The 16,665-nt window shown below is 43.4% G+C and overlaps 1 protein-coding gene across 8 annotated transcripts in view; it reads right to left on the bottom strand.

Moving 5' to 3' along the window:
- Positions 1–66: 66 nt before the first annotated feature.
- The window catches only part of LOC105668370 (uncharacterized), a 195,090-nt gene continuing 178,491 nt past the window's right edge, over positions 67–16,665 (bottom strand). For 7 of the 8 annotated variants that reach the window (XM_067359234.1, XM_067359233.1, XM_067359237.1 and 4 more), the window contains 4 exons: positions 16,228–16,432; positions 10,000–10,913; positions 9,236–9,752; positions 67–8,000 (listed from right to left, as the gene is read on the bottom strand). In XM_067359234.1, coding sequence (XP_067215335.1) covers positions 7,099–8,000; positions 9,236–9,752; positions 10,000–10,913; positions 16,228–16,246 — 2,352 coding nt within the window. In that variant the 5' untranslated portion in view covers positions 16,247–16,432 and the 3' untranslated portion in view covers positions 67–7,098. The remainder of the gene's footprint in view (positions 8,001–9,235; positions 9,753–9,999; positions 10,914–16,227; positions 16,433–16,665) is intronic. The other variant, XM_067359239.1, reaches the window with a different exon arrangement.

The following is a 16,665-nucleotide window of genomic DNA, read 5'->3' as shown; positions in this document are numbered from 1 at the left end:
CATTTGATCTCATTAATTTTAATTATAAAAATATTCCAAAGTAAAAGGTGGAAGAAATGGATCAAATTTAGGATCGGGAAGTATTTATTAAAATTTAACCCATATATTTAGTGGAGTGTACAGAGTGGTGCTTTCAGTACATTATTTTAATATTACAATCACACTAAATATTTCGTTTATAAAATATGTATAATATTTACAGCGCCAGGTATGTTAATACGTTATACAAATCATATATGCAGCCAAAATATTATACTGAACCTCTGAAAATCGAGACGCTCGTTATAAGGCAAAAAATTCTTTTTGTAAATAATTACAGTAATGACGACAATAATGGCGGCATTAGTAACTATGTAACGTAATAGCGCAAATATAGTAATCATAGCAGTATATAAAAAATAAAGCACTATTAAAAAAGTAGCAATAGCAGTATAATACGATAATAATAGTACAAATAGTAAAAATATTAATAGGAATAACGGTGAAATCATCCCGTTAACAATTGCAAAATTTTTCTCTCCATCGTTAATATTTCTAGTTCGTGTAGAATTCTGGCAGAATCGCGAATAATACAGTTCGGATTAAGATTATTATCTACAACATGACACGCAAATATAAATCATTTACATTCACATTATCATTCTGACTTATCTCAATAGAAATATTTTTCAAATTTCTTATCTCCCACAATATCTCACGGGTGTCTTGTGCGAGATACGAAGTTGCGTCGATGAAACATTATTTTCCTTTTTGATTCATGATGATTTATGGATTCATGATCATTCATGCGCATTGAATGAACTCATCGTTGAGCATGAGCTAAGCAACCATGGTTCTTACACGACATTGTCCAATACATGTCAACGTAAGTATTACACGTGTATATTTAGCGACGTAATTCGCGTTTCGTGCGATACTTTGTGTGTGCTTATTCGATCTTTTTTATGAGCGGTACATTCGTCTTTTTTCGTCGTGATTTCGCGCCATTTTGGCATGGCAGTTAGGCAGTTTTAACAACGATTCTTGCGCAATGCAAAAGACTTAGTTTACGCAATTAAGTAACGATCGTTTCGTAACGAATTATAAAAGCAAACGAACACAGTTCGAGAGTTTATTGGTTCAATCGATGTTTAATTAAAATAATCATTTATATTTATGCGTAAAACATGTTGGATTAACTTATTATTAATTCCTAAACAAAAAACTGTTTTTATGTAGCGTAATTTGCACCAAAGTTAACTTGGGCAAAATGCACGATAGCGTTGCGTATTATTTATGTATAAATGCAATTCCTTTCGCGTCAAGAACTAACGAAAAAATTGCGTTTACAGAGTCCCGGTGTAAAACCAGAAGTATTTTAATTCTAAAAATGTCAGTCTTGAGAGACGAATAATTAGGTCATCTACCGAATACTTTTGCACGTCTATAAAAGTAATATTAGTAAATTTATTTAAAATTCAGTATAGCAAACCAAAAAATCTGTTCTAAATATCTCTACATATATACGTCAGGAATGTATATACACGATAAATGTATGTAAAAAAATTCTTGTTTATTTTAAAGAAAACTATTTGATTTTTTTTGGGAAAAAATGGAGCATTTGCTAAGAATAATAATTCTACGTTATGTTCTATAATTGTAGAGTACAAAATTATGTCCCGGAATGTTCCGATAAATGCAGAACGTTAATCTTTTTTTAAATATTCGTCATAATGCGATAAATACTTAATTAGGTTTTCCTATCTGAACTCATTCAATGAACTGTGTTCTAAGTAATGCATGGGTTTTATAAAAAGCATTCTCATTAGATGCACGTAAATAACTGCTCGGAAAATTGTAAGTTGGACCGGTCTACTGGACGGTACCTTCGATTGACCGCACATTGGCAAAGAGTTGAAGCGTCATATTATAAAATTAACATGTCATTTTGCGTACATATAAATATATAAAATGTTGGAGGCAAAATCTGCTATCCGCTTTAAAACAATTTAAAACAATTGAATAATTTTAATAATCGACACAATTATCAGTAATTCAAACCATAAAAAGCCTTTGATAATTTTATTAATCGTCATTATTAAAATGAGATAAATGCTGTTAACGGTATAATATATGAATACGTTAAAATTACTAAAATGACGCCGCTACTACATAATTTCGACACACATCGAGCCGAATCTCCATCTGTGCGCAGCACGTACAAATGGGAGCAGCCTAAATGAGCTTGCTTGTATCAGTCATAAATTACCCTATTTTAATGTAAATTACTGTTACACTTCGCGAGCACGTACAAATCGAAGGGTATTGGAAGCGAGGAGAGTGTGCGTGCACGATATTTGAAATATCACGCAAACGACGTGGCAGTTAAATAGATAATTGAGCGCTGAGAATTCGTGATATATGTATACCGCGCTATTACGGAAATATTTAAATGATCTCGCGCCAAGTCACGTTTTTAATTTCGCTTTCCCGGTTAATGTGTCAATCCTTATTTCGCCACAACATGTCCTTCCTATCAATAAAAAAAACTACACATCTGAAATAATGATTAAATAAAAACTATTAGCGAACCAAAATAAAAATATTTTTACAAAATCCAGACCAATGTAAAATAAATTTACTGCTTTTGTGTTATTCAAACAAATAGAAAAGTGTAGGTATTTGATTGCTGCGGCAATATTTAATGGGTTTTATTTAAATTTTATTTGTTCGAAAAAGAAAAATTGAAGACCGTTCGAAGCTCAATTATTTCGTTATTAAGAATTAATTAAGCGCCGTGTAATTAATGAAATTTCTCCATTAAGAAAGATCTTCGTACGGAAGGACATGTGATCGATCCGCATTTGAAATAAACGAGATAGATGTTTCGTGATTGATCGATGTCGAACATCGGTGTCGCGACGCAGGACGCATAAGTGAGACGCTTCGCAATCGCAATTCAGGATACTCTCGGTGACAATCAATAAATTATTCCGATACCGGGTATGACGTATACACGCTTCGTTAACTGTTGGACGCGCGCAGCGCTTTCCCATAGTGTTAAATGGAATGTGCGCCAGTGGGTCTCGCGTTACTCATCAAACGTATCCGAGGGTCGATCGCGTGTACGGTATCGACAGCTGAGGAAGGTTCTCCGTTTAATCAGCCGCGGGTCGAGTGAGACGTCGGATAGAGCGCAATTCAAAATACAAAATTACAAAAATATACTCGTGGCGCCGTAACGACCGGACGTGCCGTGCAGGGTTTCCATCGCGTGTGGCATTTACAATATGAACATTATTACGGTTAAGGTGCAATCGAGAAAGAGAGAGTGTATGTACATGGCACGGCACGATGGTCGAGCAGGACGAGCCGCGACTCTGCTAGGCCGCTTAAAATACTGTTCCGGCGTTCTCCGATCGTGCGAGCTCGATTTTTCACGCGCACTCGATGATGCATCTTTGCGATATACGTTCGAGCCGCTGGACGGAATGATGAGCACAAGTCACACACGCTAAGAGGAGAAATAATTCTACGCGTAATCAGTTTGCTAAATTCGGAAGAAACGTGGAGATCATCGCCGTCGGTTGGCACTCTAGTCTACGAGAAGCTCGGTCTGTCGCGTCGCGAGCGTATCTTTTTCTCTCGCGTTAACTACGGGAACATGCTGCTGTAAGTCCGTTGCTTGTGGATCGCAGCGGCACGACGAAAAATCGAGGCAACACGACCGCGTCGCTATTTTTTCCGCTACGTCTCACCCGAATGGCTCTTTGCGCGCTCGAGCCATAGCCGTCGGGCGCTTAATACTGTTCGGCACAATGTAGGGCGAAGCCCGGTTTTATCGTTGCTCTATAATTCTTGGCGACCGTCGCACACTATGCGTCCGCAAATCTCAGATTCGGGAAACTGTCGTCGGAATACGAAAAAACAGAGAGAGAGCGGAAAAATGCCAAAAAAAGCAGGCGATAAAAAAAAATTTATTTTACGAAATTAAATTTGATATAATTTGTGTAATATCACGAAATAAGGAGGTTGCGACTTCTTTCTCAGAACATGAGATATTAAATATTAAAGGCTAATCCTTCATATGCAAATGACGCGTCCAATTTAAGTTTTGCTATCGAAGATAATTTAATTTGCGTCCGAAAGTTATTAAAAACTCATTTGACATTTCTCATATAATCGCGTGCAAAAAAATCATCGATTTGCCAAATTTAGGGTAGAGATAAAGTGCGCCACTTTTCAGATACTCCGTATATTGCGACAGATCCCGCGTGATGCATTTATGTAGAAGGATTCGGCAGTATTCTGCCTGAATAGCGCTAACCCAAATTGCGTCTGGGAGACGCAGGGATCGGATTGATCGAAAGTGCCCTTTGGATTCAAGTATCGTTCGGCGGTAAGTCAAGCTTGCGTGGGACTCATCGGAAATACGTTTCTCCCGCTGCTCAGCACTTTGCCACGGTACGGAAAGCTGCGCGCAATCGCAACAAGTTGTATACATTCGCGTTCGAAATCCTTGCTAAAGCCAGAGAACGAGAACGTTAATCTCCCGGATAAAAAGGTAACAAAAGCATAAAGAGGGGCTAGCTCGCTGGCGATAAATTCGTAGTTAAAGAACGTTCTCCACCTATCCCGCCCCGGTGAAATATCACCTACAAGTGAAGCGGCTTCTCCGTGTTGGTGCGCGAGCACGTAAGCACTTCTTATCACGATGTATTGCAGCTTGATGGTACGCGCGAAAAACGGAAGCGGCAAATCGACAGAATTAACCAGCGCGGAAGGTAATGGGAGGCATCGCGGGGAAAGCGATTTGTGTTCATATTGCGGAAATCGCGATAAAAAATAAAAGTAAAAAGAGTGCGAAACAACGAGCTCGAATGAGTTTGCCGTCGAAACGGCATTAACTTCAACGAAAGAAAAATGCGCGCCGGCCTGTGTGCACGACAATCGTTTCGACAAGTCACATGTTTTCTAGCTTCAAGGAGAGACGATTTATCGGCCATCAGGTATTCGGGACCATAAGTCCGACGTTCGTTCGTCGATGATATATCGCTCGCGTGAACGTTCTATCTTTACGATATATTGTCGTCGATGGTAGAATTGTTGCGATCGAGCGTATCTCAAAAACGGGAACGCGTGGAATGCCGTGTCTCTCGCTCCCTCGCGCGTTTCGCGACACATCGTAATATCGCTATCTTTTTGAATCATGTCGACCTAACATTTGTCTACGTGTCGCGCTGACTTTTTGACGATTCGCGATCGACAATGCCCGTCGAGCTGTTTACGCGTACACAACTGTATATGCTGTAATCAATACTTTTTCGCGCAGTTCGTTATATTAAGCGCAATATTTAAATTATTCAATTATTAACGATCGGATTTATTTGATGAATATAATTGTTCCTAATTGGAAGGATCGCGCTTAATGTTCAATTAATTTGGAATCCCAAAATAAATTTGTCGATATACGTACCTTAAATCATTTTCAGGTGTTATCCATAGTTATACATATATAATATGATAGCAGCAGCGGAAACCAATTCGATAACGATGTCAAATTGATCGTATTTGCAAACGCTAATTCGGATCACTTATAATAATTATACAATTTCCAAAGATCACGATATTCGTACAGTTAGAGCGTCAGCAGAAATAAACGCGTCAATATTATGTACTTTTGGCTGTACACGATTTTATCTGTAATCTGTAATATATTTGTTCTGGCAAGTTTAAACATGCATTCGAGAGTGTCATCGCCCTTACATCTATTTTAGATTTATACATTCCTGTAATAGATATTATTCTTTTAATACGAGGTGGCATCGTTAGAATATTTCGTACTGCATTAATAATATCTGTCAATATTTTACATCGTGCAATCAATATATACATATATATATATATATATCTTGTGTATTTTAAAACACATCACATATAATAATCGCAATAACGCGTTGATGAAATATCGAAATTTAATTTAATTTATAATCAAGTTATGTCAACTTGCTGCTGTAATTATCACGAGCAATATTTTTCGGTGATTTAAGATATTGACAGACATCGCTAATAGAGCACGAAATAGCTCTGGAGGTATGCGTTTAACGATGCTTACAGAAGGAGAAGGGACACTGATCATTATGTCATTCGATGTAAGCTTAGAGAATTCATGTTGCTTGCAGATGCAACGAATCTTGCTACAATACAGGCGTCGAAATTCAGACATTAAAAAAGAAACAGGATGACGTGTAACAGCTATATAGATTCTTAACAATGTTAAATTCTCATTACGCTTCTCGCATAAATGTAACATGTGTGCAAAACGTTTTGTTTCTTGTCTGTATCTCAACACTCCCGTTTATACACGCGAATCATTACGATCGCGATTCTCGACTGCGGACACACGAATAGCAGACGAATTCACTGGCAACGCTTTTAACAGAACGAATTACATCCAGTGCTTCCAGTTGCTTTGTGTTTCGCCGCCCAAATTCCACACAAAACGCGAACAGGTTTCGCCTTATCGACTAAGCCGGCAGTAATGTCCCGAACCTTATTCACACTTATCACGTTATCGCCTCACCGCGCGTGGCGAGCGCCAAATAAAACCTAAAGGAACCTGACAAAAAAAAGGAAAAAAAAAAGATACATAGGAGGAGACGAGGGACAGAAAAAGGATGGCTTTTGACGATCGGGCCGTTCAAAAAATAATTCAGACCGCAATTCATTGGTCTCCGAGTTTGAACGTTTTGTAGTATTCAATAAATAACTTACGAGATACAGGAAAGGCGAGGGAAGGGAACAGGTGATGTAATCGTCCGATCGTCACGTCCTCTTAACGTCATCGTCAGCGGTTTCAGCGAGCCATGCGTTCATCAGTTCCGTCGTCAAGAGAGGAGGCTTTCCGAATTTCCTCGTGTTTTTCTTTCTCTCTCTCTCTCTCTCTTTCTCTCTCTATCTTCATTCTCTGGATGAGCGTGACTCACTGAACGGAGTGGAAGTTCTGCACGCGTGAGTCACGCGTCTCGAAAGGCACTACCGGTTTATTGTAAGCGTGGTCGCGCGCACCCCATCGTGGCGTACTACGACCAGTCGTCCTCATGGACGATGCCCGTGGTATCATACTTCCGTGCCGTCTTCGCCCTCGTCTTCATACAGCGTCGGCCCGTTGGCAGACTTCTTCTTAGGCTTCGGCGGCGGCCTCGGTGGTATCTTTCTGCCAAGAGTGTTACTAGCGGAAGCCTGTGGTTGCTGAGGTTGTTGCGCCAACAACGAATGACCGTCGTCCAAACTTTGGTCCGCCAGCTTGATTGGCCACTCGGCCGCGCCTTCTGGCGCGGCTCGGTCCAGCGGGCTGCCGGCTAGGATGTTCGGCGTGCTACGCTGGATTGTGCCGTAGTGCGAAGTGCCCGGCGTGCTTGGAAGTGGCCGACCACGCATAGAGAGCGCCGGTTCCGGACTCTTGTTCAACGATAGCTTGGAGCTACCGTCCGCCGTAGTGCGCAGCCCTAGATTGTCATAAACCGGCTCGAGAACCTCGGTTGGCGACGTCGGAGGTCCACTGCTCCAACTGGGCGCCCGCGGTCGTCGTGGGATCGTCACGTAACCGTGACGCGGTAGCACCGGCGCTATCGGCGACGACGACGATGACGGCCCGAGGCCGTACGGCGTGGCGCTGCGGCTGTGCGGCAGCGTCTTGAAGGCGGCCGGATGGAACTGGCTCGACGGCGGCGAGCCGTACAATGACGTCGCCGCCGGCGTCATCGCTGATGCATGTTGATTAGGCAGACGCGTGTTGTCGGGCGCCGTCGACGCCTGGCTAGTCGGCGATGCGCCACGCCCGCCGGAGAAGGCCAGCAGATCCGGCGGGTATTGCCGGTGATGGTAACCGGTAGTTCCACGCGGCAGCGTGCCGCTGCCGCCCCTGCCGAGTTCTGGCGTCGCCCGTTCGTGATCCTTCTCGTCGTCGCCTATGCTGCCGCCTACTCCGCCGACGACACCGCTCCCGACGACACCGTCAGCTGCGAGAACATGAACAAAAGAGAAGGGCCAACGTTAAAAAAGAAAATTTAAGGTTGAGAAAAAGAAAGGCGGGGGGAAAAAAAAGATTTTCGTGCTCGAAGACGTTGGATGCGACAGGCGCAGTACTGGCAGCGGTACTCTGCCAGGATATTGCCTTGATTGCAACGCGATATTGGCGTAACGTTAGCCACGACAAGCATGAACGAGTGCCCTTAATCAGATTAGTCGCGATACGATCACGACCGGGAGCGCGGCTTTGTCAATTTGCCCGAAAAAATGTAACTACATTTTCTGGGTCACCGTCGGTCAAGCGTAACGCTGGACACTGCATTCTGTTGCTTTTAGATTCGTATGACATTCATAAAGTTGATTAAGCTTTTCTATAAAATTTAAATCGTGCAAGCCGTAATTTTTCGCGCTTTGATGATAATCTTATTTGTTAGGCGCCTTCGTTTGAAATTTTAATAACTCAATTCTCTATCACATACAATTCTCTCTGTATAATTTCGTCGAAAAATATTTCATCAACAACGATTTGTTTATCTACACACATAAGATAATTTCTTGGCGGACCTTATTGTCGTCATTACTTGTGCAATTATATTTTACAACGATCCACTATGCGATTCGCAATTAATATTCTCGCGTCACTTTCGGATGCTAAATTAAAGCCTGCGTTCTGTGTTCTTATGTACAGAAAGTGTTGTCGTAGAGAATGATGTTATCAGTGATCGAATGCAGATGACGAATGCCTTCGCGCTGTCACAGCGCGACGTTATATTAGAGGGGGGGTTGCCCGGTGTATCATAAGCGTCCCTAACGGATCTTCATTAGTCTCCTAGCTGCCACTTGGCGGACTTCCTCCTTACCCCCAAGATCGATGGCACCTGGTTCAACTGTCGGACGATTCTCGCATGACGATGCACGCTCAGCACGAAACGAATCGATTTACGATTACACACACATACACACACGCCATTTGTACATTATACAATCGACGTACAGCGGTCGTTTCATTCTCGGAGGAAGTGTATTGCCTCGCGAAACGACCGGTGTTACGCGGTCCATTGGAGACTCGTATCGGCCGCACTCTCGCCGGCAAACTCTATCGACCTTGAGTTAATATCCGCGAAGTGCGCGCGCGTTTCCAGATAAATCGCTCGTCGGTGCTAATGAGCGGTTTCTCGCTAGCACCTCGCCACACACTGTTTAGTAATATAGGCTGTATACTGACCGAAGACCGAGTCGTTGTCGAGCAGCGTGCGGTTCAGCTCCGTCATCTCCGTGCCGTGTGACGTCACCGACGGCGCCTCGTACCGCCTCGGCGGCTTCACCACCGGATTGATCGTCGTAATCAGGGACTTTTCCTGCTCGCCATGGTGTTCGAGGGACGCTGCCTCGAGGCCCTTCTCGTCATCCCTGGTCCGATGACGCCGGCAATAGCACACGCAAAGCGCAACGGTAACAATCAGCAGACACAGCGCGGATACGCCGAGACCAATGGCGATCGGCAGGCTTATGAAATTGTCCCTGCCGCCCAGTGCATCGCCCACAACGGTCAGAGTCACGTTTCTTTCGGATTCGCCGCCGGTGCTCTTCGCGTGACAGACGTAGTCGCCCTTATCGGAAGGCGTCAAGTCGACAATCGTGAGATTCAGCCAATCTTGGTCCGACGTCAATATGTAGCCTCTATCGCTGTTCGGCCGCTTCGTGAGGCTGTTTATGAGACGGGCACGATGACCCCATGCCAGCTGAAACACGATATATTTTACAGCGTTATTAATAATAAATTAACTCGCTATTATACAAATTCAAACAAAAATTAATTATTATATTGTATAAAAATATTATATTCTCACAAAAATGAAATTGATATTATTTATGAGCAATCGTAACGAAACTTTTTTAATCAGAAATTTTTAGATTAAAATCCACGAGTTTAACGTTCTCTCGAGCGTCATCGTTTTCACGAACGCTTGTACGTAAAGGAGCCATTACCTGAGGACGTGGAATTCCCGATGCTTTGCACGTGAGAGTCACGTCGCCTTTGCCCATCTCGATTTTGCTCGCCGGCCCGATGGCGACGATCTTTGGTCTGCACGCGAACTCGTCGCTGGTCACCTCGTCCCACATCTTGCCGGCCATGGTAGTCGGCTTCTGGCAAGTGGTCGGCTTCGTGTACAACTTGCGCTCGATCGTCCAGTCGCGGAATCTTTTCAGATGGCAATTGCAATTCCACGGATTATTCTGAAGCTCGAGGCTGCCGAGCTTCGGGAGACTCTCGAAGCTGTGCAGCTGCAGAGTGGTGAAGTTGTTTCCGTTCAACGCGAGGGAGTGCAGGCCGGGCAGCTCGCGGAACACCCTCTCGCCGATCCGTTCTAATATATTGTCCGACAACGACACCTTTTGCAGAAAAGTGAGATTGAAGAACAGACCGTTCTGCAGCTCCTTCAACTTGTTCTGGTTGAGCAGCAGCACTCGTAGCCGCTGAGTGTCGTGAAAGGTGCCCGGTTGAAGCGTGCGAATGTTGTTGTTCGACAGATCGATCTCGATGATGATCTTTAGATCTTTGAAGGCGCCCGTGTGAATCGATTCAATGCCGCACTCGCGCAGCGACAGTTTATGCAGATTCACCAGCGTGACGTTGCTGTTGTTGAACGCCTTGTAAATCAGGTGAGTTATGCGATTGCCGGTTAGATCGAGATACTGAATCTCAGATGAAAGGTTCTTCGGCACCTCCGTGAGGTTTTGCTTAGTGCACTCGGCGGTCTTCTTGCCGGACACCCATTTGCACTTACACATAGGTTGGCAGTGTCCCCCGTCCCAGTCCTCCTGGCCTTGACACAGGGCGACCATAAGCGCCGCACAGAGCAGCCACCGGCTCGCCGTTCTCGGTCCCATCGCAAGGAATCCTGTTAACATCGGAAACGTGCATGATGACGTTAGAACGTGACTGCGGGGCCGCCGACCGCAGAACTTACTTAGCCAGAGAGAGAGTTGCATGCATGAAGCGGAGTTTCGCCTTTTGGGATATTCCCGCCGAAAGGGTACGCGCGCGCGGCGCGCAAACCAATGTTTCGCAGATGCAGCTTAATGTGTACCAGCGCACGCGTTCTGTGTGTACTCGAATATTATTGATAGTTGAACGCGGACGTAGATCATTGTTTAATTATATGATCGAATAATCATATTACGTACACGCAGCCGGAATTAATTATTATCGAATAATACACGGCGCTTAATAATTTTGAATAATTTGTATGCCACACAAATATCCCCGCACGCTATTTGACACTTTTGGTTAATGCACGTTGGGATAATTGTCCGTGACTGGCAGCGAACAAATTACCCGGCTATATAATGATTTTGCAGTTATAAATGTCGGCGTGGATTTTTCCGCATATATCTCGGATTTCACAAGTTTCGTATCGCTAAATTCGGATTCGCTTGACTTGTACAATCGATATGCATGTGGTGTTAAATATACAACTGCTTCTTACGACGACGTAAGCCGCTGCAGTACAAAGTTGTTCTGCGGCTCGCCGTGCAACAAGACTGAACTCGACTTTCCGTGCAGTTATCGGAGAGAGAAGTCCGTCCATGTCCGAGGCAGTTTCAGACCATCAGACACACCTCCGGGATTTTCTTCGTCTTTTCGAACGCTCCGTCCTTCTCTTCTCGCATTCCCCCGAGTCCGCTCTTCCTTTATTTTTGTTAGTCAACCCCGCTAATCTCGAAGCACGTCGGGGTACCCCTAGCGAGGACTGTTCGTAATTTAGCTTAATACCGTTCACTGGTAGTCTGCACTCTCCAACGCCGGCGTCGCGTCGACGCGTCGCTGAAGTTAAATTAATACAACACAACGAGCAGCGCGCGCGTTTCACCCCTTTTATTATCGCCGGGGTTCGTGGAGTCCGAGGTTGTGCATCAAATTAGTCTTTCCGCCGACGGGCGGCGAGCGCAATTCATCGCGGCTCTCCCTACGGATCGAATCAGCGAGAGGAAGCGGCCGAGTTCGCTACGAAATTCTGCTAAAAGAATTTCAATCGGAACGACGAATTGGAATACGAACGACCGGAAACAATTCACTAATAGAATATTATCCAAATACATTTGTCTAATTCCTCCGCCCGCTTTGTCTCGTAGATTATATTTTACAGTGGAGACTTTGTACAGCACTCTTGGAACGAATATATTCAGTCGAGCGAAATTAAAACGCGCTTGAGAAAGACCAACGATTATAAATTAAACATGATTCAATTCCGCTGGAGAGTCATCACGGAAAGTCGTCAGCGAGTTACGGTGGACTAATTGAAATCGCGTAATGTCCATTTCGAGGAGTACAAAGTAAACGGCGCGTCGCGCGGCGGATTAACGCCGCGAAACGCGAACAAGGAGGAAAATTCGCTTGTGCCGAAGATACGCGCCGGGATCAGCTCGGCGAAACTTGTTCCGGCGGGAATCGCGCGCCGCTGTAGATTTCCTCCAACTTTTCCCGTATACATACTTCACACGGCCGACCTTACTCCCGGCGCAGCAAACTTTTTCAAGTCCTCCATCCCACAAAGGACGGACGCGGTCGTTGTACTCGCTTGTTGTATCCGGGACTTTATCGTACCGTGGCCGCGAGAGCAGTTTTTTTTTCCGATCGGCGATCCGGCGACCGAGCGATCGGAAATACATGTGCGGCCGGGCGCATTGCCTTTTAAACCCCGTCGCACACACGTATCGCCTTGGTCTCCCTTTTGTCCGCGTAGTCTAAAGGTAAAACAGCGCTCTTTGAACCGCGGCGCATTATTCAAAATGTGTCGCTTACGACACGTGCAGCGTGTCTCTTTTCCACGGAATATTCATATAAAAAAAAGTGTACGAGAACGTTAACGCTACACGACGGCGAAACGACGATGCTAAAAGATGACTACTCTCTCGTGTGCGACGAGCCTCGATTCGTACGTCCGGCCTTTCGTTTCCTTTTGGCAATACACTCCGATGAGATGCGGCTTTACGGCGGGCGGTCCTTTCCCTCGATCGCAATCGCGCATCGATCGATCGCATTTGAATTGTAAATGTCTAACCAACAAGGACATTGGATACGGAGAAAGTGAGGAGCTTGTAGTGACTGCAGCGGCTTTTAACCCAGACGAAACGACCGGCGGAGTGTAGTGTCCTTTGGCCGGAGCGTGTATATCACGCCGGAAGGAACTGCCCCTCACCCGTCTCATCGCGGCACGCGGAAACGCGGAAGTGGCTCGATGCGGACGTGTGCGTGTCCAGCACGTTCGCGTGCCACGCAGCGAGGGAAAAAAGGTCGAGCGCGAAGAGAAGGGGGGACCGAGGGAGAGGAAAGGGAGAGGGCCGGTCGACTTTCCGCGGGGTGGAATTTCAAATTCGAATCCTCTATCAATCAAGAGCGTTCCGTTCCCGGCAGGGATACGGGCAAGTATGCCCTGTTGCTTCTACAGAAATTTCATCAATCACGCGGGCCAGCATACCGGAGGCGATGGTTATCCTGCCGGATCTGTCCGCCTGTCCTATATTTTCGCGCATAAAATAAGATTTCGCGAAATACCTACACGCGCGACCGATGATTGGCGGATGTAATGATCGGTACAACGAGTTAGGTGGGCGGATATCGCGATGCTTATAAATTACTTTCGAAAGCGGTCATTACGATGCAGCTTTCGCTGCAGAAGCGACACGTAAATGTGGCACGTTTTGAAAAAAAAAGAGCAGAATTGGATTAGGAAAGCGCCGTATCGTGCCGTGTTCTCTTTTTTATCGCGAAGCAGCCGTTTAAGTGGAACGTAGATTGCTATAAGTGATTCGCAGTCATGAGTTTTCGGGAACTTTGCGTTTCCTACTAAAGCACGGCGATTTAATTTGTAATCTGCGAGGAAAGAGAGAAGAACACGCGCAACCTTGCCCGTGTCTGCGCGATAACTTTTTCTCGGCAGAAACACGGATTATTGAACGACGACGACGACGCCACGCGGCTGTCTTCCAAGAATATCAAAGAAGTTACAGCGGATGGATTTATACGTGTTATATATACCTCGAGATAACACTCGACGCAAGGGGCTGAACGTGGACCGAGACTTCGGCGAGAAAAACGCTCGTGTACAGCGCGCTCCATTGAAACTTCTCGGAGATTCAGTCTCTCGTAGTTGGAGGCGCTTAAATGTAATAACGAAATAGAGCGAGCAACTTTTTGTTAAATTACCAGGTCGTGATACAAATGGCCGTGAGGCGAAAAGGAGAATTTCGTTTTCGATGTAATCGCGTTGTATAAAGTGGGTTGAAAGTTATTATTGTGATCTCCGGCTTGACTTAGTTGAGAAACATTATCTAACTAACTAAGAATCTTTAGTTCCCCGCAGTTTGCTCATTATTACTTAACCGTATTTTATACAGGTCCACATTCCGAACACTTTTGTTTTTTTTTTTGCAATAACGTTCGGCACAAATGTAGAAAAGTACCACAACTTTATCGTCTCAGAGAAATTAAAGTCCGTATAAAAAAGAATTAATTAGACGATAATAATAAGTTTATTAATCGGATTATATAACAGTTGAGATATATAAAAATTCAATTTTTAATTATATGAACTTATATGCATACATTAGTTCAAATTCATTCTTTTTCTCGAGATAGCTTTAGGGATTAAATTATATAAAATGTGAAGATAATACGATAGATAATACGAATTGAACATATCTGGAATTAGATTTTAGGTATTTACTCGTTAGATCCATTTCCATGATCGCGTGAAATTATGCATATTAACTAGGTTACAACCTATTCGCTTGACAAATATTGACAAAGACGAAGCTAGACATCGTATGATTTATGCTATGCATATCGATGCGACGATGCAATAATTGCACGTGATGATATAATAACATATGACTTTATACATGTTATTCAAGAGCGATAGTTTCATCGTATAATCAATTTGCGCAAGAAGCAAGTGAATTTAGTTAATCGTACTGCCGGATCGGTTCCGGAGAAAAGTGTGGTGTTTTCTGTGAATTATCGAAGAGTGCTGTTTTCATTACGCCGGGTCACCGTGCAACGACCATGGTAATCGACTTTCTAATTATAAACGCGGGACTCGCTGGCGCTCTTGGATGGGGCGCGTGAACTCTCGACCGAGGTCACTTTTTCCCGATAAGTCGTTAATAGTTAATTAGCAGAGAATAAGGACGGAGTCGTTAGCCCGTTCCATCATCGACCGTCGACCGAGCTAGGAACGAATTAATGAATGCATTTGGCGGTTTTATCTTCTCTGCGCCAATAGTAGAAGCATACGGATAAATTAAATATGTTATTATACGCAATGACACATGACGCATCAACAATTTTAATTGCTAATAAAATATTACAACTGTTTCTGAAATGTGGAAGATACTTGAATACTTATCAATATTCCGATTTTAGTCAAATAAATATATTCATAGCATCTCGAAATATACTGGCAAAGTGCATTAATGAATGAAGTGTACATTAGATACAGCGCGGAGTTGATTATATCACATTTATCATTGAAACCCATTAGGTTCGTATTTATAAGTATGATTATATGCAATTTGAATGTCTCAATCATCATTGAAAGTATTTCAATAAATAGAACCTTGTTAAAGTTCAATAAAAGTTTTAATTAAATGTTGAAGGATTCTCGCTGCTGTTGGAAATTTTTAACTCTGAGAATGTATTTATATAGAGAGACACAGAAGATATCAATATATAAACATTATTAAGTACCACATTATTTGACGTGTAACGATCGCGTGCGCTTACGAAAGTAATATATCTCATGTTCTTTGCAACAGTGGGACGACTTTTCTATATAAATAGCATGATAACGCACCGGAAATAGGGCAGACCATATTTACACGAACGCTGAGTCGATATGCACCTGTCGTGTACTCGATGACGCTTTGTGTAATCAAATTCCGTATCCTTTCTCGTGAAGATCTGCTTACCTGCATATACACACGTGATACGTATACACAGCGTAACTTCCGTCTGTGGAATATGATTGAAACTGTATCTTGCACGCGTGTTTAGAAAAAATCATTTAACAGTACCATTCAACAGAAAGACTGAGAAAGCTTTGTTTTAACACACCTGGATCTGCCCTTTTTTTTCGCAAAGTATGCAAGATGTATTCGCGTAGAGATTGGATGAATTAAAAATTACTGTACTGAAAGTAACGCGTTGCCTACCTCTTTCTCCCTCTCCCATTTTTTCAAAGTAATCTCCGTTGATCTTTTCTCTTCCAAGTACTTTTCTCTCGTGCGGTCGTTAAGAAGATTGTTAAACAAAATTCTTCCTCTGGAACCGACTTCACTTCTCTTTGTCATATATTTTTCTCAACGTTCTGCTAAATTCTTTTCTTTCAAAGTATAAGCTTAACTTTGATCATACCGACTGCAAGGAATAGAAAGAATTTTTACTCAAAAGTAAAATTTTCGAAAATAAAAACATTTGAGGATCAAAGACAGAGAAAAACGAGATGGAATACAAAATCAATACGATAAAGAAATGTGAGGAATATTCTGTCGTCGCGACAGTACTTAAGATTGTAAGTTGAGAATTACATTCAAGTGCAACATTCGTATAATACCATCTCGTAATAAATTCTTTTTACATCTAACATACAA

This window comes from Linepithema humile, chromosome 7, assembly GCF_040581485.1.
Source record: "Linepithema humile isolate Giens D197 chromosome 7, Lhum_UNIL_v1.0, whole genome shotgun sequence".
NCBI classification, from domain to species: domain Eukaryota; kingdom Metazoa; phylum Arthropoda; class Insecta; order Hymenoptera; family Formicidae; genus Linepithema; species Linepithema humile.
This window is presented reverse-complemented; position numbering and strand designations above follow the sequence as displayed.